The sequence below is a fragment of the Scardinius erythrophthalmus genome (genome assembly GCF_964197995.2).
Source record: "Scardinius erythrophthalmus genome assembly, chromosome: 11".
Classification (NCBI taxonomy): Eukaryota; Metazoa; Chordata; class Actinopteri; order Cypriniformes; family Leuciscidae; genus Scardinius; species Scardinius erythrophthalmus.
In genome coordinates this window covers 10,879,986-10,906,130 of record NC_138231.1, presented here as the reverse complement: position 1 = coordinate 10,906,130, position 26,145 = coordinate 10,879,986, and the positions used below count along the sequence as shown (strand labels likewise).

The 26,145-nt window shown below is 36.9% G+C and overlaps 1 protein-coding gene across 3 annotated transcripts in view; it reads left to right on the top strand.

Moving 5' to 3' along the window:
* vta1 (vesicle (multivesicular body) trafficking 1) overlaps positions 1 to 23,943 on the top strand; it is a 44,462-nt gene extending 20,519 nt beyond the window's left edge. For all 3 annotated transcript variants that reach the window (XM_081379589.1, XM_081379590.1, XM_081379591.1), the window contains 7 exons: positions 1,624 to 1,718; positions 4,204 to 4,331; positions 7,072 to 7,147; positions 9,309 to 9,420; positions 16,794 to 16,976; positions 18,143 to 18,220; positions 23,272 to 23,943. In XM_081379589.1, the coding sequence (XP_081235715.1) occupies positions 1,624 to 1,718; positions 4,204 to 4,331; positions 7,072 to 7,147; positions 9,309 to 9,420; positions 16,794 to 16,976; positions 18,143 to 18,220; positions 23,272 to 23,417 (818 nt within the window). In that variant the 3' untranslated portion in view covers positions 23,418 to 23,943. The remainder of the gene's footprint in view (positions 1 to 1,623; positions 1,719 to 4,203; positions 4,332 to 7,071; positions 7,148 to 9,308; positions 9,421 to 16,793; positions 16,977 to 18,142; positions 18,221 to 23,271) is intronic.
* The last annotated feature ends 2,202 nt before the right edge of the window (positions 23,944 to 26,145 follow it).

The window sequence follows — 26,145 nt, the reverse complement described above, 5'->3', positions numbered from 1 at the left end:
ACTTTTGCCAGATGTGTGGGCTTGACCATGTTTTGTAACCACAACTACTGACAACTGGACTCCAGTGGTCCAAAGACACATAATAGTAAAGGATGCTGTTTGCTGGCAAGAAAAGGGAATTTGATAGCAGAAAATTTTAAAAATTCAGAAATGTAAGAAAATCCTTTACATTAAAATGCAAAGTATTTGTTTTTATTTAGTTAGTGTCTGTTTTTACTCTAGCCTACTTATTGTACATTTTTGAAACACATCAGTAATATATTTTTTCCCTAGACAAACATTTGAAAACTTCTACTAAATTTTTTCCCCCACATTTTACGTGAGCAAAACACAAAACAAAATTTGTGAAAACACAAATGGATGTGTGAAAATTATGCAGTGAAAATAAAATAAAAATGTAAACAACTGTCTAGCTTTTTCAGTAGAGCACTTCTTTGCATTGATAACAGTTTTGCACACTCTTGGCATTCTCTCAACCAACTTCATGAGCTGGTCTGGAATGCTCTTCCAGTCTTGGACCATGGTGAAGGAATTCTGATATACTGAACACATGTTGCTGTCTTAGTTTTTTTTTCACTTTAGTCATGGTCCAACTAAACTTTTTTTTTTTTTTTTTTTTTTTTTTTGGAAAGAAATGCACACAAAAGCATTATACATACTTACATTGTTTTTTTGTGTGTGTGTCATTTTAGCATAAACTTTAAGGTCATGAGAAACACATTCAGTTAGGTGTGTCTAGACATTTTAGACATACCAGTCGGTACTAAAAAAAAAACATATGGTACCAGCATTTCTGCAGAACAGGTAGTATCGCGTACCGGGTATATTCGGTAGCTGCTGATAGACGCTGCCTTCAAACGCTCGTGTTCGTGTTTGTTTTCTCTCTGACTGTCAAAGTTTTCTACCTAGGCTACATGTTTTTACAAGTGTTGAGCATTGCAGCCAATCACAATTATATCTTTTGAGCACATGAACGCAATGGGCTATCAGAGGTGCTAGTCAGTAAGTTAGTCAGAATCTGCTTAACACCAGTGAAAGCACACAAGGTTTTGTTCAACCCGAGCTGCACACTTGCAGATCCTTTCATTATAACCAACAGTGTAAAAACAATGTAAATAAGAGATTCAATGTACAACTAAGACTATTTTATCATAACAGTCAGGAGTTTTCGCAAGAGTGCAGAATTCAGGGATCTTGTGCTTTAGATATTGACAGCCTTGGTGATTATAAAGGGACTGGTCTTCTCTTTCTGTTTATTACCCATTCACAGTCTGAATACATGTTTAGTTTTTCATGCTGCTAAGTACACTGCAAAGATTCTGGATTGACACCCATATTTAAATGCACAATTGAATCGGAAACGGATGATAGACAGTGATAACCAATGGATGAAACGAAACGGGACAATATTTTTTTAAAGTAACTAATTCAACAGGTTTTGCCCTGGTACTGAAATTGGTACAGAGAACTGTGGAATTTGACTATTTGTACTGACAGCTGAAATGTGGGTACCGTGACAACCCTAGTACTGCATACTAAATGCCATGCTAACATGACATCAGTTCAGTGGTTAAACATTTAATAAATAAATAAAATGCTCTTCTCGTTTTTAATGTGTTCCAGGTCGACTTTACGCCATGCAGACAGGAATGAAACTAGACAGCAAAACTCCAGAGTGCCGGAAGTTTCTTGTGAAACTAATGGATCAGTTGGAAACGGTAAGTTAATTCCACAAGATTGTTATACTTTGACTGGTTTTGAGTTCTTTTGTTTGTGTGGCATTAGCAAAACATTTTTAGTGACCTTTTGTACTAAGGCCACTGTATTCTCATCAGTTCAAAAGGCTGAATTTATAGGTCTCCTCAAAAGGGGAGCAGGAAGCTGCCGAAAAAAAAAAAAGTTTCTTTTATGTCTAGGCACTGTTATAGACATTTCAGGAACCAATTAGACAAGCGCGGAGACCCTGCAGTCTCCAGTGCTCGCTTTTACTATCGCCTCAGCTCGGTTCATTAAATGTCACAGAAACAGGAAACAACAACCTGTGGAGACCCAGATCCTGGTGGGCACATCCGGTCAAAAGGTCTGAAGCATGAAGTGTACTTCATAGTGAACTCTCTTTTACACCATACAATGAAAAGATAATGCTCTACTCTTTAATTATGGTCGGAATCACCCATCTGTCATTTAGGGGATTATGTGCATGAAATGTACTTCACAAAGAGTCTACAGTATATGTATCTATTAAACTTAGAACTTCTTAAATCTTAAATAAGAACTTAGAAATTCTTTTTGTCTGTAGAGAAAGTATTTTGCAGTGCTTTTATAAAATTACACTGGTTTACGAGTCTTACGAACTTTTACCAGTGGTTTCTCAACCCAGTAAATGGCTCACAGGTCTGTTCTGGGGAAAAAAGTCTAAATGCATATAATAAATCTAACTAAATATATAATTGTGCATAGTTGGATAGCAAGATGAGTAGGCTTATATAGAGGTAAAACAGTAAGTGAAATCTTTGTTTATGCAACATCCAGTCAAATTCACCTGCCAACTAGTAGAAGCTACTGCTAGACAAATTAGGTAGATGACAACATGGACAGGTTGTAATATGCCCTCACCCTTGAAAAACAATGAACGAAGGTAAAAGAAAACATGACCCAGACTACAATAAATATGGGTAAACTTGTGACGGAGGTAAACATGATTTGTGCTGACCAATGTTTTGTACAGTCAATTATGGGCTGCCTAAACCGGAAACTTTTCTGAACCACTTATTTAAATGACTTGTATGTCAGCAAATTTTTTTCCGTGCAAGATGTAGGATCTATAGCTTTTCGCTAGTCATAGACTTGCGCAGAGAAGCAGAATGCGTGTGATAAGGTTCACTTCACCTATATCTTGCTCTCGTTCTAAATATCAGCAAGTCTCTTGGCCAAAAAACACATAGAACCTTCTCCGTTTTTCTTAACAGAACAAGCTTCCTTTTAGTAACTGTTAAAATGACTCCAGTGTTCCTTTTTTTCCAAGGGGATTTTGAGTGAACCCCATGGAATCGGTGTGCATAGACAAGATCTAGTTTCAAGGCTTTGATTTAGTGTGCAGAAAAGCATCCAATCTCGCCTTCTCTCTCTGTAGTGTTTTTGCACGCTTCCTTCCGACTTATGTTTTTATATTGTTCTACGATATAGTACAAGTAATGTACTGTGCCTTCACTGTGCTTTTTCACGGAATAGGTAAAAATGTCATTAAAATGTGAACAGTGAGTCCATTCAGGCGCCCAGGTTCCACCTGTTGAAATGTAACCAGTCGTATTTGCTTTACTGATTTTACAAGGAAACCTGACGCTCTCTAGCAGACTGTAACATCACAGAGAGGAAGGCAGAGCCTGACTGGCTGAAGCTTTGGCGTTTGGGTGCTGGCCATTCCAAACCTCTAAGTAAAAGACCGGGTCACAGGCGTCTATGTGTTGCATGGTTTGCTGAGATCAGGATTAAGGCTGAAAATGTGCTGAAACTTGCAATTCCATTTGATTTTGCAATGAAGTTTAATTTTGAATACAGGACCACCTCAAACATTTATTCTATTTATGTTATCATAGTGTACAATTTATTTTAAATGAAGCTACAGCACATTTATTGTCAATGAACCAACATGGAGAGGGATGATGCCCATGAAGACTTGAAGACATGAAGTCTTGTTGAAAACTCAGGCCAGGAAAACAAATGGATATTTTTGGATTTTGTGCTGTCTCAGTATTATTAGAAGTGAGGATAATCATGAGCCTACATTAGTCCATGCAGTGTCATTGTCTGTTACATTTTAACAGTTTTCTGTGAATTATGAGGCGACAAATTCATTCGCCTGCTGTCACTGATCATAATAATAATAGATGGGTGAATGAGTCCACTAATTGCGCGTGGGCAACTCTCCAGAGGGACCCTCTTTTGCAACAAAATTTTAATTACACTAGGCTTCTGGAGTAGAATCAAAGTGGCTGATGCTTCTCAGGAATGATTGAGTCATGCTATGGAAACCAGGGCTTTAGAGAGTAATCATCTAGAATTTGTCATAAATGGTGCAGTAAACACTCTTTACAGTACTGCCCATGCTAAAACATGCTAATACGACCACATTTGCATGGCACTTTAGGTTGTATCAGTGCTGCACATGGAAAACTAACTTTTAAGTGGTTCTTTGTGTTTCAGATGAAGAAGGAGCTCAGCGACAACGAATCCATCTCGCAGGAAATAGTTGGCAATGCCCATGTTGAGAATTACGCTATAAAAATGTTCCTCTATGCAGACAGTGAAGATCGATCAGGACATTTCCACAAGTAAGTCAAGGTCCAGGTTGGATTAGTTGGCATTTTACATCCCCAGAATATTTAGACAGATTTTTTTCGCTGTTTAAATGCACATACCTTAAATTACAGTTTCCTTTCACCGAACCGTGACACAAAAATAATCCCACTGTCACTATTGCACATAAAGGGAGTGAGTAGCAGGCTAAAATTAGCAACAAAGCTGGCTCTGTACTGGGCGGTTGCCTGGGAGTGAGACGGCATGGATTAGCCAGGTGTTGCGTTACAGGTCACAGCAGTATAATGAAGCTGTTGTGGACAGTGACGTCATAGGCAGTGCAGTGCTGGTAAAGGGTCCAAGAGCTGAATACCTGGCAGTGACTCAGGCCTCAGGTCATATGGACTGGCACTACCCAAGGTATTTTAAGTGATTGTTAGTTTTGTTGTGGCTAGATAAACCTGAGTACACTTCTGGACAGTAACTAGGGCTGGGCGATATGGCCTAAAAAAAAAAATCCCAGATTTTTTTGAATTTCCCTTCTTGGATTTGATCTTGATTTCCCCCTTGGGGTTAATTAATTGCAATCATTTTTTCCAAGTAAACAACTAACGTGCTATAAATGGCTTTCCTGGTGTAAATGTAACGTTACATCATGACATATTGTTCTCCAGCTGTTATGGACCTCTTTCCGCGGTTGAAAAACACTGATTCAAAATGAGCCAAGAATGGGAGATCATTGCGTTCATGCCGAATTCTAGGATTGATTATTGTAAATGAGAATCATATTTAGGTCATGACTGTCAGTTTTTTGTGAACAAAATCTGATGTAAAAGTCTTGTTTACATCAAACCCACTGTAATGCTTGAATGCGGATATGTCCACATCACCATCTCAACATAACATTAAAATAACGCACATTAATGCCCATGCATCTTCCCCGCTGCCATAGCAGTTCAAATGATATAAAAATGTTATGCATTTATCCCAATGTGACGTGTTTTTTTTAATTCTGTTAACACGAATTTTGTTTTTCATAATTTTAAAATATATTTTGTTTTGTTTTCCCCATTTGTTTGCACACATGAAGTAGCCTATCAGTAACCTAAATTGATATTATAATATATTTATGTTTTGATAGTGTAGGACAAGTTTTGGCAATAAAATAAAACGCTAATTATCTTACTTGCAGATCATCTGTATCTGCATCCACTAATATACTGACTAGCAGTAGGATTATATAAAGCATGCAAAATTAAAAGTATACAAGTAGTAGTTTTTTTACTTTAAATACTCAAGTACATTAAAAATCAAGTACTTTTACTTGAGTAAAGTTGAAAAAGGAGTACTTAATATTTTTACTGGAGTAATATTTTAATAGAGTATTTGTACTTTTACTCAAAGTACATGATGTGTACTTTGTCCACCACTTCCTAGAAGTAATAAAATCTCAGAGAAATAGACTTCAGGAAGGATGTTGTTGTAGACGTAAGAACCTCTATATTCATTGCTAACAAAGTCTTATGTTGATGCAACATTCCCTCTAAGGTCTCAAAATACATTCTGAAATGGATCAACTTTGGCATTTCGTGCCACATTTGCCCTTATGTTCTTTGGCCTCTTCCTGCTGATGAGGTTTAGAGTGGAGATCAGTCTTACCATAGGAAGCTGTCAGACCTGCATGCACTCCCTGTCCAGAGGCCACTTTTCAGGATGTATTCACATACTCAGGGTTTGTTCAAACAGTGCAAAAGGTGAATCATTGTGTACTTTATGGTATTACTAATAAAAGGTACTGCAGTTCACGACATTTATCCTCTTTCTGGAAAAACAATGCTGGGAATGTCAGCAAGTTACTTGCAAAGTTTTCTTATACATGAATGTACAATCCTAACCCTAAAGGTTTTTATTCTAAAGAGAGAATGAGGTTTTTCTCAGAGTGACCAAAGCAGCATGCCTGAAGATGTAAATGTCCTGATAGAGTTTGACTACAGCAGAAGTGCGACTATGATTAATCTTTCCCAGGATGGTGATAGGGAGCTTGACTTTTGGGGTCATTGCATAAGTGTTCATAGGAAATTAAAAAATGCCAAAGTAAACCTTGTCTTTGGTAATTGACATTTGAGCAAGAAAGCTACCTTTTCGGTCTGTGGCAAAAAGCAATGCAAATGACATCAATGCATGGTTAATGGTAACATGTGTAAACTTGCAGTATAAATCCACATTTGGAAAGAGAAAACTAAAATGGTAAAAGAAAATGGTTTATGTGATTACAAGAAGTGAACTGTCTCTTTTATTTTTTTATTTTTAGTTCAAAGGTTCTTGTTCTCAGAAAAATAACTCTGTTCTTTATTCTGTATTTTGGTATGACTAATTTGTTTTTCAAATGCATCTCTGCTCATTTAAGTCTGAATATATCTTAGGTAACTTTTCAACATTTATCTCAGAAATAAATTTTAAACAAATTTTTTGTTGGTCAAATGATAATTCTAGAGTAATGTTTGCTGTAAATTCAGCTTTGCCATCACAGAAATTGATTAAATTTTAAAACATTAAAATAGAACATCGTTATTTTAAAATGTGAAAAAAATTGAGCAATTTACAGAACCTTACAGACCACAAACTTTTGAACGGTAATGTGTGTTATATCCAGATGTTCTTTGTTTCACACATCTATTTTATGAGACATGCAACTGGCTTAATTTTAGTGAAAAGAAGTACTAACTAAATGACTGCATTGCTGTGTTAACAGTTTAATTTTTGTTTTGATCACAGGAATATGATCAAGTCCTTCTACACCTCAAGTCTTCTGTTTGATGTGTTGAGTGTCTTTGGCGAATTATCAGAAGAGGTGAGTCACTGAGTCTTTTCGTTTCCTACATTGTCAACCGAGTAGGTCTATATTTTGACGCCAAGGCTAATATGACAAAGTTTTGTGTTGAAGGGACATAAATATGGACCTGAGATGTGTTTCTTGACACAGTCCCCCTGTTTCTGATGGCACAGACACAAGCTCGCCTAATTTAATGGAACGTGAAAACGTCTAATGGAATCAGATACGTCATTAGAGCCATGTTCTCGTGTTCGAATCCGAAAACTGCTATGAAAACATGAAAACGTGGAAATTAATGGGAAACTATAAAAGTGAGCCCAAGGACTGACAACGCCTCACCAGTCTCAATGTACACAGAGGTTTTGAGAGGCCAGTTCTTGGCAAATTTGTGCCCGGAAAGTGTTGCTAATCCACCAGTTGAATCTGTGTATTTCCAGTGTGCCTGTTAGACCATCCCTACTGGTCGCCATGGCCGCAGATGTCTCTTTTATACAGAGGGGAAGTGACCTGTGTCCGAAGATGGACAATGTTTCATTGAATGTTCTTCGCTCCCTAAGGGCCAGACATTTTCCTACTGTAGAGAGCTCATTGGACTGACTGTTTCAACAATGAGCTCTCAGAATCGCCCTCCATTACTGTGCTGTTTCTCTCTGACAATGCCACAAGGAGTTGTGCCATATTAAATTACACAAGGAAAGGGAACTTTTTAGTGCTAGACTTAACAGGACTCAGTACTAATGTATGTAAAAGTAGAAGTTGAGATGTGAAAGGGCTTCAAGAGTCTGCAAAACCCTTTTAATGGATGTGAGTTGGTGGTGTAATTACAGGTTTCAGCACACTTCAGAGCGATGAAAATAAACCAGATACATATATTATAAATGTGTGTGTGTGTGCATATATATATATATATATATATATATATATATATATATACTCTGTACAAATTTAATAATTGCAGCTCTTACATAAATAATATGCTAAATGCATTGAATTAGTTGTTCACATTACAAAAAAATGGTCCTTGTGTAAAGTTAAAAAATAGTTGTTATTAGGGCTAGGTAAAAATTATAGATTTCTATCGATTTTAAGCGACTAATCAAAATCCCAAGAATCGATCTTGCTGTTATCAGTTGATGAATGATTGTAGAGCGCAACCCATCAAATAAATCACAATAGGCTTTGTTACTTTTGATATGAAACAAAGTCTCAGATTTCAAATTCTGCCCATTTTATTATTAAATTCAAACAATAAATACCATTTGGCCGCTCTTTATTGGGGTGTGACAGATACATTACTATTGATAATCATAAGCCGAAATGTTTTTTTGAGCACCAAATCAGCATATTAGAATGATTTCTGAAAGATCATGTGACATTGAAGGCTGGAGTAATGATGCTGAAAATTCGTTATTTTATTTTAAAATTGTTATTTTAAATTGTAAAATTTCACAGCATTACTGTTTTTACTGTTTTTGAGCAAATAAAGAGCATAAGAGACTTCTTTCAAAAAACATGTTTCCAAACTTTTGACAGGTACTTTACATGATGTACATTTACTTTGTTCTTAGGAAAGGGGCCCCTTTTCTTATAATTCAGTAATATTGTTGATTTGACTGTACTGACACTATTGGATGAGAACAAAACTGCTTTATAGCTGATTTGACTGTTTCGTAATTTGTTTTATAAAATGAACTGAATCAACACTGAACTGACTTAAGCTGAATAATGACACTAATATCTTTTTAGAGCTGCTTTACAGCAAAATTGAATTCTATTTGTATTACTGATTCTCTTATTTTTCTTGTCATCACTGTAAAGTTGCTTTGAATCAATCTGTATTGTATATACATAAAAGTGACCTTGACTTTACAAGGGAGTATCATTAGGTCATTTTTGACATGAAAAAGTTTGAAAACCGCTGATTTGGTTATGTAATAAATATTGGTGACTTGTATTGCGTAAGCCATTCAAGGAATTTTACCTTTGCAGCGCTTAACTGACATCAGATCCCTTTTAATGCACCGCTTCTCATGTCTTATTGCTGTATTTATTATAACTAAATCAGATCTGCTCCTTTTTCACCTATTGTTTTGCAGTGAAAGTTCACTAATTGAGCATTTATATAATTATAATCTTAATGATTCACTGATTGACTCTCCCCTTTTCCACTACTTTCCAGAACATCCAACACAGGAAGTATGCAAAGTGGAAGGCAGCCTACATCCACAACTGCCTAAAGAATGGCGAGACTCCGCAGCCTGGTCCTATTGGAATGGAGGGGGAAGCATATGGTAGGTGCTGATATTATATCTGCTCCCCCAGAATAACCCTGTGACTCCCATTAACAAAATACACACCAGATGGGGGGGGCTTTCCTTCAGGATTACTGAAGGGCTTTCTCCATGTGAGTCTGTTGTTTCAGTCAGTAAATGTTAGAACATTGTGTGCCTTATCAAAGTTGTGAAGAACACAGGAGATGACTGGTTCGCCCAGTGACCCTCCCCCTGCGAGTCAGCACAGGCTGTTATTTATGTAGTGATTATTTTAACAATCTTGAGATCAGGGTTGCCACCCCTTTTAATAGTGTGAAAATTATTCACTGTTGAGTAGCCTAACTATTTTACAGTCAAGGATAGTCATTAGGAAGGAAAAGGCTGAAGCATCACGTCAAGTTAGGGTTACATAGAGTGAATTCAGACTGAGCCAGAGTTAAAATTTGTCTTTAAAAATGTAATAGAAAGTAAATGTAATATAGCCTGGCTAACGTCAGACCTCGTCTCATTGAGACGTGGTCTGGGAACCACATTTTCATTTTCTCGTATTTGAGGCATGGTTTACGAATGCCCAGAGCCGTTTATTGGGCGCTATGAATGTCTATCAAATGCGCCTGTACGTAGCTCATAGCCAATCGTTTCAATTATACCAGATGATGTATGTAGAGCGACAGAAATTCGACGAGGAAGAAGACGAAATAAACTTGCGTTCTAAACTACTTAGAACACTGTCTAATTAAGGCCCTTTCACACTGGACGCGATTTTTACGCACGAATAATTCGCGCGATGGTTTTATTTTTTGATCAGCTGTTTGTGTAATGAGTGCTTTCACACTGCGAATTTTGTAGCGAATGTGCTGTGCTCCCCGTTTCGATGTCGATTTTTTTTCCTTTTGCGGCGACAGAAAAGACTTCAGCCAATCATATAGTACAAGGACAATGATTGTGTGGCATAGCATTGCCAACCAACTCGGTTATCACGACTGTGAGTATGTTGTGTGATAGTTTTAGTTGTTGTATAGTCCTGTGCTGTGTAGGCTAGCAGGCTAAACTACATTTGGGATAGAAAGCTAATCGTCAAAGATAGAGATAGAGACCGTGTTTACGCGGCTCATGTGATGGGTTTTGACGTGAACTATTTGCACACGAACTATTCGCTTTTTCGTTACGCATCCGGTGTGAAAGGGCCTTAAGGCTGCATCGATAGGTAACTTCGCGTCTGATGCCATGTTGGATCCATAGATATAAACAAACTGCTTCGGTGTGTCGCATAGACGTCGTCATCGTCTTGCTGCTCCCTCCCCGTTCTGTGATTGGTTCCCTTTTTGAGGGGAAAATCTGGTCCATGGTATCCAGGCTGCCTAGCAGCGTGAATAAAATCGCGCTGCGCGCAAGGCAGCATGGTGAAACCCAGGCTAATGTTATACAGTACCAGTAAACAAAACGTTGTTTCCACACAAATTGATTTAAGATTTAAAATAAGGGATTTGTGAAGCCAGCCAAACAGATTACAGCTTGCCGGATAGAGAAAGTACTTTCAATTTTGTTATGGTTGGTAAAAAGGTGCAGTCTCTGGTGTTGTCTGAAGCTTAATCACCTTCTTACTGAAGTAGTTTGATGTCAGAAGTACCTCAATGGGTTTATAGGAGGACTGGAAAAAGAATGACAAACAGTAATAGGAAGTTGCACTGTGGTGGCGACAATTAATGTCTCCGTAAACTGTCTTTCTCTTTTTCTGACAGAATAGAATGAATGTATAACCGTTCAGCATAATTGTGCATCTCGTGCAGCGCATGTAGTTATGTATTGCCTGTAGCCAGTGTTTATGACATTACATTCAACAAAAAAAAGATGTTAGAGTAATGTAATCGATTCACCGAACACAAAGATTTTAATTCTTGTTTAATAAGTTGCTTATGTTCCGTTATAAAAAATTGGAATTGTTACTTCATTAATTTTGTATTGAGTTACATAAGCAAAAGGTTTGGATTTGGACATTTGGAAAGGAAAAGGACATTTCATCCTCCTAAAGAAAGTGTTTACACAATAGCAATACCAAACCCATTTCCTCTTGAAACTTTATTTAAATAAATGATCACCAGACGTAGAAAACCATGGCCGTGCCAATGGCATATAGCAGGACTATTCAACTTCATCAAGAAGTGGGCCAAATGATACATTCATCGGGACAGGCCCGAGCTAGAATATTTTGTGAATGAAATCAGCAGAGCACAGTTATGTTATTATATATTTGTTCATTTAAAAAATAAAATCATTTTTATAGTTTTTTTTTTTAGTTTTTTAAAAACATTTTGTATTATTCATGAGAAAGATTCCTTCCTATGAGGAAATTCAGAAAAAAAAAATGCATAACGATTTTCCATTTAAGATAATAAATCAGACTGATACTAGAGCTGTGCATCTATTCTAAAGTGCCTTTTTACATTGTGCTTTTTCTGTTTTGCTATGGTTTCATTGCATAATAAGCACACAGGTTGAGAGTTAGGCCTAATTATATTCATTAATGTGAACGAGTAATTTTCATTCTTAATACTTGGAACTTGTGGTTTTTGTCTTTTTTCAGTTTGGATGATTCAGTGACTAAGACTTAACTGGTTTTAAAACTGAATTTTTGACAGATGATACACACGTTCTCCACAGAGCGCATGCAGTGACACATTTTCACATCAAGCAAAGAAGTTTCGGAGAAATAGAGCGAAACACAAAACTACCAATCTCAAGAGAGCCACTGAACTTTTTAAGCAGGTCGAATTCAAGTTCAATAGGCCTGGAATATAGCATATTTATGAAGTAGAATATGCAAATTAAAATATTATGAGTCCAGACATTTGTGAACACCTTTTGCAGTTAGGCTAAATTTTGAACCTCTTAGTTTAATATTATCACCAACTATATTGTTGTGGGATCATGGTAAAAGCGTATCTTGTTTAGAGATGATGTGAAAGATGTGAACGTTTGACTGCATGATAATGTATTTGAGAAGGTTGTTGAAAAGAATTTTTCTCCTTCATGTGCAGGTCAAAGTAGTGTTTGGCGGTGGGGGTTTAGTTAGATCACTTTTCTCTCCACATCTGCTGGGCGTGCTGCTTTTGACCTGACCTGCTCATGTCAGAGATGAAGTCATCTGTAGACTGAGCCGTTGGGACGCACGCATGCACCGTATGTTTCTGTAGTATGTGACATACTCTTATAATGCCTGTATCAGAACAGTTTTTAATTCTGCTTATTTTTAACTGTTGTTAAAGCTCATGTAACAAATGTTTTCTTCATGTTATGATGATATTTAAATTTTAATTCTTCAGCTTTACATCTAGCAGCTGGGCCCCTTTTGTTAAGTAGTGACCTCATGTTTGGTTATTCCCACTGATGTGCAGCATTGCCAAGACAAAATTGTTACATCATAGCATGCTTTTTGCCTTGCGGAGATTAAGCACCTTATCACAGTATTTGTCTCGTTCCATGTGTCCGTCAAATTGCCTTTTTCAAGGAGGTCCCCTATAAAACCTATTATAACAATATGCCAAGATGTTTATGTGCTGTATAACGAACACCAGACCTTGTTTGAGGTCAGACCTGCATTGGGTCAGCTGATAAACTGTTCGTTTTTCTGTTTTCCTCAGCAGTTAATCATTTTCTTCCTGTGCATGTGGGATCCCAGAATGACAACTAACACATTCAGGGCATCTTATCCACCTTATTTTTCACAGCAGAAGTGAACTGTTTTCTGTGAATGTGCAAGAATTCCAATTCATATCGCTTCGATTGGTAAATAACTAGAAGAATTATAAAGTGCAGGAAGCGGTAAAACTATTTGTGCTACAAACCAGTGTGTTTATGATTATGATAATAAATTAAAATATGATATCAAATAACTGTTTGCAATATCAAGCAGTGTAACAGACTTTTTCTATGGCTAAAATATCAGGAAGCAGATGACACCGGAAGCCTTTCGCATTCAAGTTACAATTGGCTGCAGTCGCTCTTACATCAAAAATATGGTGCACTTCAACATATGAAAGCAGCCAGAAATTTGCTGTTATAGAGGATATAAAAATGTGTTATTTCCACTAGCAAAGAAAAATTGTTCAGTTTTGCTGTTAAAGGGAGAATGTGAGTTCAAAACATGATTTGGTAACACTTAAAGCCTTTATGTATAATGCATTATAAAGGTATTCATAATGTGTGTTATAATGCATTATATCTTATCATAAATAATTGTAACTAAAGTTAAAATGCAATATAGTATTTTGCAGATTCCTTGTTGCAATTGAAATTAGTGGGTTGTCATGTTTTTAATGCATTATACTTTTTAAAGGTGTAACAATGAATAGATAAGTATTATAATGGTTACAATTATTCATGCGACTATACAATTAAAAATATTTTTATAATGCGTTATGCATAAAAGCTAAAGTAAAGTGTTCAAAAAAAAAGGAGGGCTGAGTAAAAATTAATTTTTGTGGTTATCAAAATTATGCCACAACAGCTGCTTGAACTTAACTTGTGTTTGAATGTGGAATATTCCTTTAAGAGCCATACTAGTGGTATTGTCTCCTTGCCGAGTTTGGCTTTCCAACTTACGGGAATATATGCACGGCAAGCACGCCCCGGGGCATGGGAAAAAGGCTTATTTGAAGGAAAGAAAACTGATCTGTAACAACTTTCTCAATTACTATACTATTCCTAAGACTCATCTACAGTGTTTATACCAGTAGCTGTTCGTTTCCTGGAGCAGGCTTTGCACCCGTGCCATGACTCCATGGAAAGTAAAGGTCTCTTTACTGTAGCCCAGTTGAGAAACTAAGGTCAAACAGAAATGGGCTCCAATGTCAGGACAAGTACAGCTTGGAAAAAATTAGACGTTTAAAAAGTCAGTGAACAACATCCTGTAGACATGCTGAAATCATTGTCTAAATGTCTCTTTTGTAGTTTTCAGGTAGTTATCTGTGGATTGCTCTATTTAAATTGTTTTGCATTAAGTTGATTATATAGCCAAGGTTGGACTAAATTGAGACAAATGCAACAGGCATGACCATATGCATACTTGTACAGTATGATTATGTATAACATTTTAACTTTATGTAGCATGACTGATTGCAAAACGTGATTTGGACATGCTGCAAATTCAATTTTTCCTTATAATGAACCCCTTTTTGAACGAAATCACCCATAACAGTTCTGATTGCTGCTAGTTTTTATTATGACAGCATCTCCTCCCATTGCAATGTTGCATGCATGTTACAATTCTACAAATGACTTTTCTCTCATATTAAAACAATTCCATCTGTTCACAATTTATCCATTCCCTCCCTGTCACTAATTAGCACAGAATACATTTTTATTTTAAGTGTAATTTAGGTCACAATTTTTGGCCAGCTGCAGTAGAGTTCGGTTGAGCACACCCTTTGAAATATTTCATAATTCGGCTATCAGCGCAGATCAATAATAAATAAAGAGGCATATTGGCAGAGAGAGCTTCTCTTAAGCCTCATGTTGACTTTTACAAATCCATCGTGTGCTAGAGCCAATGTTGGTTCCCCCTCCATCACCTTCCTGCTAAAAAACAAAGGCCTTTCGGAGTTTGCAGTGTTTTCATTAGTGAGACCTTTAATAGAGTTTTGAATTTAAGTTTAACAGATCGATCTTTTTAATGCACTGGGTAGTGAAAGTTAGGATCTATGCACATCAATCCAACAACAACTACTCACAAAATAAATCTGCTTATTTACTGTATCATTTTTGTCATTGGTTACAGTCTTTCTTTTTCTTTTTAAACAGCCTTTTCTTTTCGTGCTGATTTGTTAGACCGCAATTGACCTTTAGTCCAGGTCCATAGGGCTCAACAATCTGTTTAGAGAAGAGCAGGTGCTTGGTTGAATCATATGTGGATTACTCACATAGACAAAATGAACATTTATTTGTATGTTCTGTGCAGTTTAGTTCTACATGGTATTTATTCCCCCCATTGCTCTTAGGAAAAGCATGACATTCAGGTGTTCAGAATGCTCTCCAGAGCCACAGCTTGTTTATGCATAGCTCCGCTCTTCATCCAGCCCTTCTGTGTGGATTATTGCTCTTAAGAACAGAAGGGATGGCTTTTTGTGGTGCTATCATTCTGTAATCACAACCTCTCTTTTCACTATAGCAGTACAAAGCTATCTTGAGTATAGGCTTTCATGGTCATAGTCTGCCAGCTTATGGCCTTATTCACAATTCCTCATCCGCCTGCAGCATCGCTCGGAGAACACAACTTTTCTCCAGGATTGACCAGGAATCCCCCTAATCTGTGGCTGATTAAGCCCCACTGCACAGAAACCATTTGAAGGCCATATTTTCATAAGAGCATAATGTTTATTTGACTTGCCCCACCCTTATTATTTCTCTGCCGATTATGAAAATAAACCCCCTGACACATGTCTAGGGAAAGGAAAGTCGTCAAAGCAGCATGTTTAAATCAACCAAATTTGGACATGTGTTTTTAATATCCTTTATTTACTTGTTCCTAGTGATGAAATGTTAAATTGAAGTTTTACCTTATTAAATGTTGCTGATGCAGGCAAATATATATGGCGCTAACCTCTAAACTGTGTTTTACTGTAATATTATATTTTTGCAAAATTCAATCTGCCCAGGGGCTTTTAGAAACATTATGAATCTGGGATTGATGGTAAATTTCAAATGGAAGAACGCTGCCACAGTTTATTGAAATATCATGCTTTTTTTCTTGTTTTATTTATTTATATTCATCACTCATTTTGGGGTGTCTTAGGGTTCAGCTCGCAGTTGATTGAAATTGGTTCCGTGTCATGTCTGCTCTCATCAACTTATTCCAGGGTTTTGTTGGGGGAAAAGTGTGTAACTCAAATCAAATCACATTAACGGGTCACTTGTATAATAGATTAGGCTGATAAAATTCCACAGGTCCAAATTTCACATTTTTATGTAGTGTTTGTTTCACTGTGCTGCCAAGCATCTCCTTAGTTACAGGAAATTGTGTTGGTACTTTCAGATTGAAGCCACTTCATCAAAGGCTTGACTGGCAATGAGAGTCATTTGTTCCATGATTTGTATTCATGATAAAATTATGCAAGAAAATGCTGTGAACACGGGCATCTTTTCAGCACTGAATGGGATAATGTGAGAAAACAGAAAAGCCGGATTGGTACTGGCAGCAGACTGTTCAGAGCTCCATTAGTTTTAGAAAAATGACTCTAGGAAGGAAAACTTCATTCTGAATCGCATTAGTTTTATCAGTACTCCCAGAACAATGGCTTTTTAAAAAAAGTCTAACTTTTTGGGCACTTAACAAAAGCTTAATTTTGACAGTGCAATGCATGAACATATCCGCTTGTTTTTTCTCCTTACTTTAGATGATGAGTTTGGCGCCGAGGGTGGTGGTCCTTCACAAGCCCCTTACGATCCACCCCAATCCCAGCCTTCTTTCCACGGACATCCGTCAAACCAACCCCCAGCATCCAATTTCAGTAATATTCAGATACCTCCTGGGTCTCACGCCCCAGCCAATACACCTGCAGATATTCCCCATCCAGAAGGTAAGCTAGCTGAGCATTAGTGGAATTATTACTTTACAACCATCTGTCAAGTTTCCAATATACACAAAAGTTTGGGGTAGCCATAAAAAAAAAAAAAAAAACGGAATGGATGCATTAAATTGATCAAAAGTGACAGTAAAAACATTTTTTCTTTCAAATGAATTAAACTTTCTATTCATCCAAAAATTCTGAAAAACAAAACAAAAAACGGGTTGCCACAAAAATGGCTTAACATTGATAATAATAAGTGTTTCTTGAGCAAGTTAACATATCAGAATTATTTCTGAAGGATCATGTGACACTTAAGACAAGAGTAATGATGCTTAAAGTTATCACAGGAATAAATTACATTTAAAAAAATATATTAAAATAAAACATTTTTTAAATTGTAATTATATTTCACAATATGACTGCTTTTACTGTATTTTTGATTAAATAAATGCAGCCTTGGTAAGTGCAAGAGAATTCTTAAAAAAAAAAAATTAAAGCTTATCAACCCCAAACTTTTAAACTATTTCAAGGGCTCTTACTTGTTTATGGATAGCCATGCATTTGATAACTAACTTTAAAGTATTTGAGTATATTTGAGTATTTGCTCTATTTGTGTGAGCAAAGCAGCAGAAGATGTCAGAATGAATCACTCTAACACTGATTGTCATTAAATAACTCTAATCCCTTGACTCAAACATACAGGTTAATTAGTATTTCTCAGAGTGCTGGCACAGAGCTGTAATGTGGTTGCATTTATATTTCCCATTCTGTTTTCCTGTTTTCCTTTTAAAGAGCAAAAAGCTAGGCTGAGGGTCCCCATGAGGGGCATGTTTCCCTTGGTAACTGCTGTGTCCTATGTGATTAGTACCTCAGCTTCCAGACACGGAAATGACTAATCTGCAACATGGCACCCCACATGCAGCCACTTAATTTGATCATGCATTGCATGTACTCACTTCCTTGCTTGTGTGTTTGACTCCATGTCAGCTCTCGGACTCTTTAAAGATTATGCTCAGCCATAGCTAATGGCTAAGCCTATCTAACTCTGAATCAATTACGGTGGTGGACTAGTTAATTCGTCCATTACAGTTTTTCAACATCCTATCAGCCATGATTGCAAATGCAAAATGCATTTGTTTATGATTAAATTGACTTTTTCCCTTCTTTTGGAGCAGCACAGCCCATCAAACCAGTGCCTGTTCCACGAGCCATGCCAGTGGTTGATCCTTCGCTTCTAAACAATACCCAGGAAGGTAAGCTTTTTGTGTGAAGACAACTCTTTACTGAAATCCAATCTCACCGAACCTGGCAAATAATCGTGACAGAAAGAATAGGACCTCATTTCACCAACATGATTGATCTCATTTTCTGCTCAAATGGGCAGAGGAAAAAGCACACATTGCACTTGGCTTTTCTAAATAAATTAATGAGGTAATTTCTGACTGCCCTATATTGTTGCAATTGTCGGAAATAGAGCAGATTGAACGATTTGCAGTGCAAGATGCAATTTGTCCAGTTACAAATTTGAGATGACAAAAGTTACTTTTCTTGCCCAAACCAGTCATGTATACATTGACAACAGAGTATCATTTGATATTGTTTTGGCTAATTGAAGTCAGTCTGCTGTCATAACAGGTGCCCAGACAATACATAAATATTGGTCATCATTAATATTGCATAGAACCACGTGCCAAAAAAAAAAAAAAACATCTACAACCTCAATCTGAAAAGTTTGCAATGTCATACTGCAAATTGCTTTTCTCATCCTCTCTTAACCGTCAGGGTCTTTCCGGGACAACAGATTGGCCATGACATTGTCTAATTGGTTTGAAGGGAAAGTCTGTGCCTCATAAGACACTAATTGGGCATGTGAAACATGGCTCTGAATGTGAAGTGTTGATTTAGGGGTCGTCCTTGAAACCAGGGATTAAGGCACCGATATACTTCAAGCGAAATCGAAGAATGAACTGATGTGATTTTCATTTTGAACAAAATCAGGCCGAAACTTAGCCTGGGAAAACCCAGACAACTTCCGGCAAATTCAGATTTGCTCAAGAAGTAGTCTGGCAAAGAGCTCATTCAAGCCCATTTCCATGGCCTAGAAATCGCGGCACCAATCAGAAATGTTGAGGCGGGCTTTACACAATGACGATCGCTCTGATTGGTTTTAGGTCTATCCAATTGAGCCCAGAGGCATTTGAGCGACGTCCGTTCAACTTTTAAATGCATTATTATATTCAAATTGCAAACACATGAGGACAGTCTCCATGAAAGACCCACTGGCAGATGAACGTGCTACTACATTTCTCTCCGAAACGGAAGGAAATTAAATTAGATTTAATAGAGGATTTTAACTGTGACACGATGATTGACAGGGCAGTTTAAGTGACAGGATGCACGCGACAGATCCGTCCGATAAAGATGACGAAGTAGTATGTCCCAAAGCTTGCCTACTTTTTTGCTACACATTCAAAAGTAAATACCTTTTCTTCACAAAAAGAGTACATACTTTTATGGCGTAGTGAAACTTAGGCGAATTGGGACGCAGCATATGGATTTACACGATGACGATCGCTCTGATTGGTTTTAGGTCTATCCAATTGCGCCCAGAGGCATTTGAGCGACGTCCGTTGGTGACGCCCCTTTGGAAATGATTTGTCTATGGAGCTTTGCCAGACCATAACTCAGTTACTACTGAGAATGGTCTGGTTTTAACCAGGCTAGCCGAAACTATGTTCGTTTTGGGAGTTTGAAACAGCTTGCCAAAGAGAACTCTCCGGAAAAGTGGATAATTACTTCAATCCAGTTTCACTGACAGTCTATCATGTCCCCGTTAAACTTATTTAATTCAGTTAGTTGCCAAGGCAAATGTTTTGGGTTTTTTTTCTTCGTTTTTTTGTTGTTGTTTTTTTCAATGACTGAATATTTAAATTTTAGTTAACAATAACAATACCAAATCTGATATGGTTGTCGGTTTAAAATTAGTCAAGTTAATAAGAAAAGTAACATAGGATAATATGATGCTATATAAACCAGGGTTCCTCAAACTCGGTCCTGGAGGGCCACTGTCCTGCACAGTTTAGCTCCAACCCTGATCAAACACACCTAGCTGTGAGTTTCTAGTGTTCCTGAAGACATTGATTAGCTTGCTCAGGTGTGTTTGATCAGTGTTGGAGCTAAACTCTGCAGGACAGCGGCCCCCCAGGACCGAGTTTGAGGAACCCTGATATAAACTATATGCGCTGGATACAGATACAGAGTCCTCTTGTGGCTCATGCAGAGTCTTCACACAGACCAGCACTTCAATCTGTCATTTAACGCTGTTGTGGTTACTCTATTCGTTTCGGTGAAATCACAAAACAAAATGCACACAAACGTGTCTCTGGTCTTTATATACAATCACTGATGTGGTGAACATATTCGGTTTTGATGAGAAAAAAAACCTATACAAGGGCGGATTAGAACCCAGAACCTCTGACACGCTTCTACCACTAGACCATTAAGGTACACAAACAAATTTTGCGGATCTATGTAATTATTTACGTAAAAAAATCTCAACACTAACAATATATTATATTATAGTAGATGTAAGACTGAACATTAAAGGTGTATGTCGATAAATTAAATCCAAAGTACTATTGAAATTGATTTTCTGGATATAGTAATGTTAGTTTTTTTTCTGCCATTGTTATTGTACATATATTGTACATATTTCTGATATACCATTGTATTAGCAGCCCCTCCCCCCACACAGTTACGCCACTGATGGTAGTGTCAAATATTTTATCCTTCTGAAACCTTATGCTTTATTATGCTTTTATAAATCAATTCAAAGTTATTAATTTAATGAATTTAAATTCCTTTTCTAAACCCATGCTCATCCAATCCCTATTTTTCAGAGTAGTTGCTGGTGATCAATACTTGCAGGGCAGTGATTAAGAAGACAGCAAACAAGCTTATACACCGACATGCCCCCGAGACTACCTGCAGAGATAAAGCCTGAATAGTTATTTTGGCAGCATGCCTACGAAACCGGTTTCGTCTATTGTCACGAAATCCATAACTTTTAGTCGGCACGGTCTGGAAATGATACGATTCGATTTCGCTGAAAATCGGACAAACGGTCTAGGAGGAGTTAGAAAAAGTAGGTTTTAAAGAAAATAAAGATGGTGGACAGGAAGTTTGGCTGACTATGGCAAAATGTATATCTATGTTTTCGGCATAACCCAGGGAATCTATTATGACCAGTGTCATTACAATAGGCAAATTTATTCAAAAGAATTTTTGGAAATTTCATTATCACTTCTTTACCACAAGGTGGCGCTGCCCTGAAACGATACGTTCATGCGTTCACAAATACAGCATTTTGGTACAAAATTCAAAATGGCCAACGCCAAAAATGGTCGCTATGGTCGACTCGGCATGGCGCCATGAATATAACGAGACCACTTTTATGCTTTTTGGACAAACCGTTCAGAAGTTATAAGCAAACATAGCCTATTTTCGTATCTCCGGACCAGTAGGTGGCGCTGTGCCGAAACGCAGCATGTAGCCTCAGGTCATGCTTGTGATGACATGTACCAAGTTTTGTCTGAACACGATAAAGCGTTGCGGAGAGACAGCCTTGTGCTCTACGTCAATTTCATTTGCGTGTTATTCGATAACCGTTGGATTTATCAAAAGCTTTTTGATAACTTTTTGCCAGCATAGTCTGAAGATGATCTGATTTGATTTTCATAAAAATCAGAGCAACGGCCTAGGAGGAGTTCTAAAAAAGTAGGTTTTTTTTTTTGAGAATTCAAAATGGCGGACAAATTTTCATAATGGAAAATGACGTCATAGGGTGCAATCGTCTTGAGCTAGGGAATCAGAGGAAAAAAATATTTAGTTTCTAGCCCTTATGATTCAAAAGTTATTGGCGTAAACATGAGTGAAACTTTGGACCTTCGGTGCTTGGCCCCTAATAAGAAGAACACCAACAATTCCAAGGTGCCTCCGCACCTTCGGTGCTTGGCCCCTAATTACAACAAATCCCAAGATGGATCATGTCACTGCAATGTATCTGGGAAATCCATCTTAGTAACAAGCAAATCCTTTCGTCACTGGACCTGTACTTACAAGCCATGTCTAAAGTCCTAATCAAGCTAGTCTTCAAACCTGCTTCACCAACCAAAGAGTAACTTTCTAAGCAAGTCCTCAAATGTTAAAGTCATTCTAATACAATCTGCATTCTTTTTCGTCAGCATATAAGTAGATTCATATTTGTAAATATATCACATAGAATGAACCAGTGTTTGTCCCAATTAAACTTCTGTTCCACATTTCACCCCCTCTACAGCCAAAGTCGACCAAGGTCATAACATTACCAGTATTTTAACATGTTGAAATGTTCTTGAAGTCGAGCATCTCAGTTGAGACAGCTCTGTGGTTATAGTCTTCCCAGTCTGTGTATACTTTAGTAATCGAGGTGTAAGCAATGCTTTTGAATGAGACAGAAAATGTATTGTGGTTAAATATTAATACTGGAGAGGAGACAGGATCTAGAGATCTTTTTTAGGTTCCCAGAACTGCTGTACCTTAAACTGTTTTGAAAGCTGTCAAGTGTTTTGGTGGTCGTCTCTGTCCAGTTCATTATTTTGTTCCCACATTATGGATTCAGCTCAAACTGTCACTCAGAGTGTCATTGTGAGAGCCAGCATAGTTTACATTGTGGTAAAGGCATTTGTGCACCATGACTATAATATTTCAAATGCCTGAAGTTAAGTATTCATAAACTAGCCCAACCTCAACTCACCCTATAATTTAATGTGCTGTTGGCCACTGGAGAGACATGCATGTGTGAAATGGGTGCTTTGCTTTTCCAGAATTTTCTCCTGGGAATCATTGAAATACTCTGGTAATAGTATCTGTATCTGTCTCATTATTTATATCATTTATATATTCGCTATTATTTTATAGCTAATGTACACAACCATTCAAACGTTCAGGGTCATAAATAATTTTCTTATGCTCACCAAGGATGCATTTATTTGATCATAAATACAGTAAAAACGGTAATATTGAGAAATATTATTACAATTTAAAATATAATTTATTCCTATGATGACAAAGCTGAATTTTCAGCATCATCACTCCAGTCTTCAGTGTCACAAGATTCTTCAGAAATCATTCTAAAATCCTGATTTAATGCTCAAGAACATTCTTTTTTAGAATGGTTGAAAACAGTTGTGCTGCAACTCTGTCACTTGATACATTTAATTCCCCCTTAGAGAATACAACTAATAATTTCTTTTGCTCTTTACAGGAGACTTGCGGCTCACACCAGAAGACTTTACTCGGGCTCAGAAATACTGTAAATATGCAGGCAGTGCACTGCAATATGAGGATGTGGGCACCGCCGTCCAGAATCTGCAGAAGGCCCTGAAGCTTCTAACCACTGGCAAAGAATGAAACCATTGTGCTGTCCCCCTTAAAACCACTTTATCAGAGATCTGGCCCAGATGAACTGAAAAAGGGCCGTTTCCCCAACCCCATCTGTATCAAAAAGAGACGCTCCACAGGACACCCCCACATCACTCAATACAACATCTGTTTCAGTCATATTGGATGTCAATAGCTTTTCATTACTAGACCAATGAGACAAAGATGCAACACTAAAAAAAATCAGGTGCATGTGAAAAGACCCTTTCAAATTCTGAGGAGTTAATACATATTCATGGTTTGAAGTTTTCTGGCTTCGCAACAATTTGGTTAGATATGCATGGACATGACAGCATGTCTCAAGATGTCTATTAAACAAGAACTCTCATCTTTACCTCAGGCTCTCTGAAAGATGAGCATTAGAGTGACTTTGCCCTTAACTAATTTTACTACATTCTGTTTACTCCTTTGTATATGCTTAAGGTGGAAGGATTCTGCAGTCATTTACTTAAGTTTTCTGTGTTATGATCAACAATAAATCTTTTTTTGACTCTTATTTGACTTTTCTTGGTCATTTGCAGTGTATTTTTCCCTTTGTATTATAATCCAAATGAAAAAATTATTCTTTATTTTGCTTTTTGGTGCTTAAGTATTAAATGTAGTCATTATATGCTGCTTAATAAGGTGGATGCATTACATTATGTAAACAATAAGCATTACGCACATGCAGTCAGAAAATGAATGAGGATTATAATAGTGTTAAATCAGTCAATTAAAAGGTCAAATCAGTTTATTTGACTAGATTAAATTAGAAAGACTGGTATTTTCTCCTTCACTGTCATTTGGTACTTTGTTCATATTTGAATTATTCCAGATGCCAGTAACAGAGTTTAGTTACATTATGATGGGTAATAAAAAAATAATAATAATTATTAGGCACAACCCATTTAGCCATATGCATGAATGAACTTGGCCAGTTCAGTGTGGATATGCCGGAAGCAATTAATTACAATAGGTAGTTCCTGTTGTTTTCTGCTCAATTTGTGATTCTTGCGGTTGAATTAGCGGTGCCACTGTTTTCCTCTCTCTCCACTGTTTAGCCTGAAGTGTAATAGAAAGGGCATTGACTGAGCTATCACTGCATGCATCTGCATTTGCCTGAATCCTTTCCTGCCTCATTGCGGATGCAAATGAACATCACCTGGGATTTTCCATCCTTACCTGTCTTACTCCTTTGTACTCCGGTTTAATTGGCTCAAGTGAATTTACAAAGTAATATGTTGCTTCTGATAAAATCCATCTAGGAGTGCATATCCATTGACATACAGAGGACGGTTGAACCATAATGGCTTTGTCTTTTAACCTTTTAAAATTAACCTTAAATTCTGAGTGACGACATTCTTCAGATTCTGTGACTTTGTAATCTCTCTTTAGTGTTTTAAAGTGTGTTTAAGGGTATTGACATTGACGCACAGATAAAGTTTATTACTTGATCGCTATCAGTGCTGTGGGAATCGAGAACCCGCTTCATCTTTTTTCTCCTTATAGCGTTATCATTAAAATTGACCATGTTTTGCATTGGCTAATGAGCAAATTATTATTTTTTTTTGAACAGCAAAGCATTTGGAAGGATTACACAAATCCTAATTTCTAGCTCTTTAGTTGTTTTAAGTTCAAAATCTTCAGGCAATGTCCTGTGCTATGGTGATAAAACATCATTGTGGCTGTAAATCTCACTAAACAAAACATAAATGTAGCTAGCCTATAATAAATGTCCATGTTATTGTCTATGGGTTCTCACACCCACAATAGATCAAAACATAACAGTCCCCACAGAGAGACACTATCTGATTCAAAGAAAGAGGCAGGCTCTTCATCCAAATAAACTATGACAATATTTGTAGTTATCATTCATACATCAGCTCACAGGCTTGTAGTAAACAGGAATTGGTTACAACTGCATAACCTGAAATTTCTGTAGAGCATGAAATTTGACCTGAGCGCTAAAATGTAAGTATCTGAGGTACATGCAAATACAGTTATCCGACTTGTAGGAACTATCTAACTGGAAGATCTTCTCTGACGTTGAAAACAAAGTAGATAGCATGGGTTACTGAGGACAAAATCATTTTTACAGTTGTTTTATAAGCCGGTCTTTAACAAATTAATAAGAAGTAATAATTTGTTAATGAAAATATAAGTATGAAATTATTAACAGACATTTAAGCACAAGCAAATTGTTTTAATGTGTTTATTACTGTATGTATTTATTTGCAGATGTAAATTTGCCTATATATATATCTTACAAGTGTTGGATATAATGATGTACTATCATGTAAAATATCTCACATCATTTTTGTTTGGTTGAGTTTAAAATTATGCAAAATAACATACAAATATATGTATATATATTTGTAGCATTTCTGTATAGAATGTGTGCATGTGTATAGCCTATATTATATAGCATATGAGTGTGTGTGTGTGTTTAGCCTACTCTATCGACATATAAATAACTGCGCGTTTTTTATATCCAAATGTATAAATATAAAGATGTATGTCTATAAATAAACATAATAATGTGTTACTTTTAATTAGACATTGTTATTTGCTGCTAATTTCATATTTAATCCCAATGAGTACCATGAGAACTAATACAACGTAGGCTATTCATATTTTATTTATTTATTATTTTGCGGGGTCTCCTCGGGATTTCTCTTACTGTAGGGTGGGGCTCTGTTGAGAACTGCCTCCAGCGGTT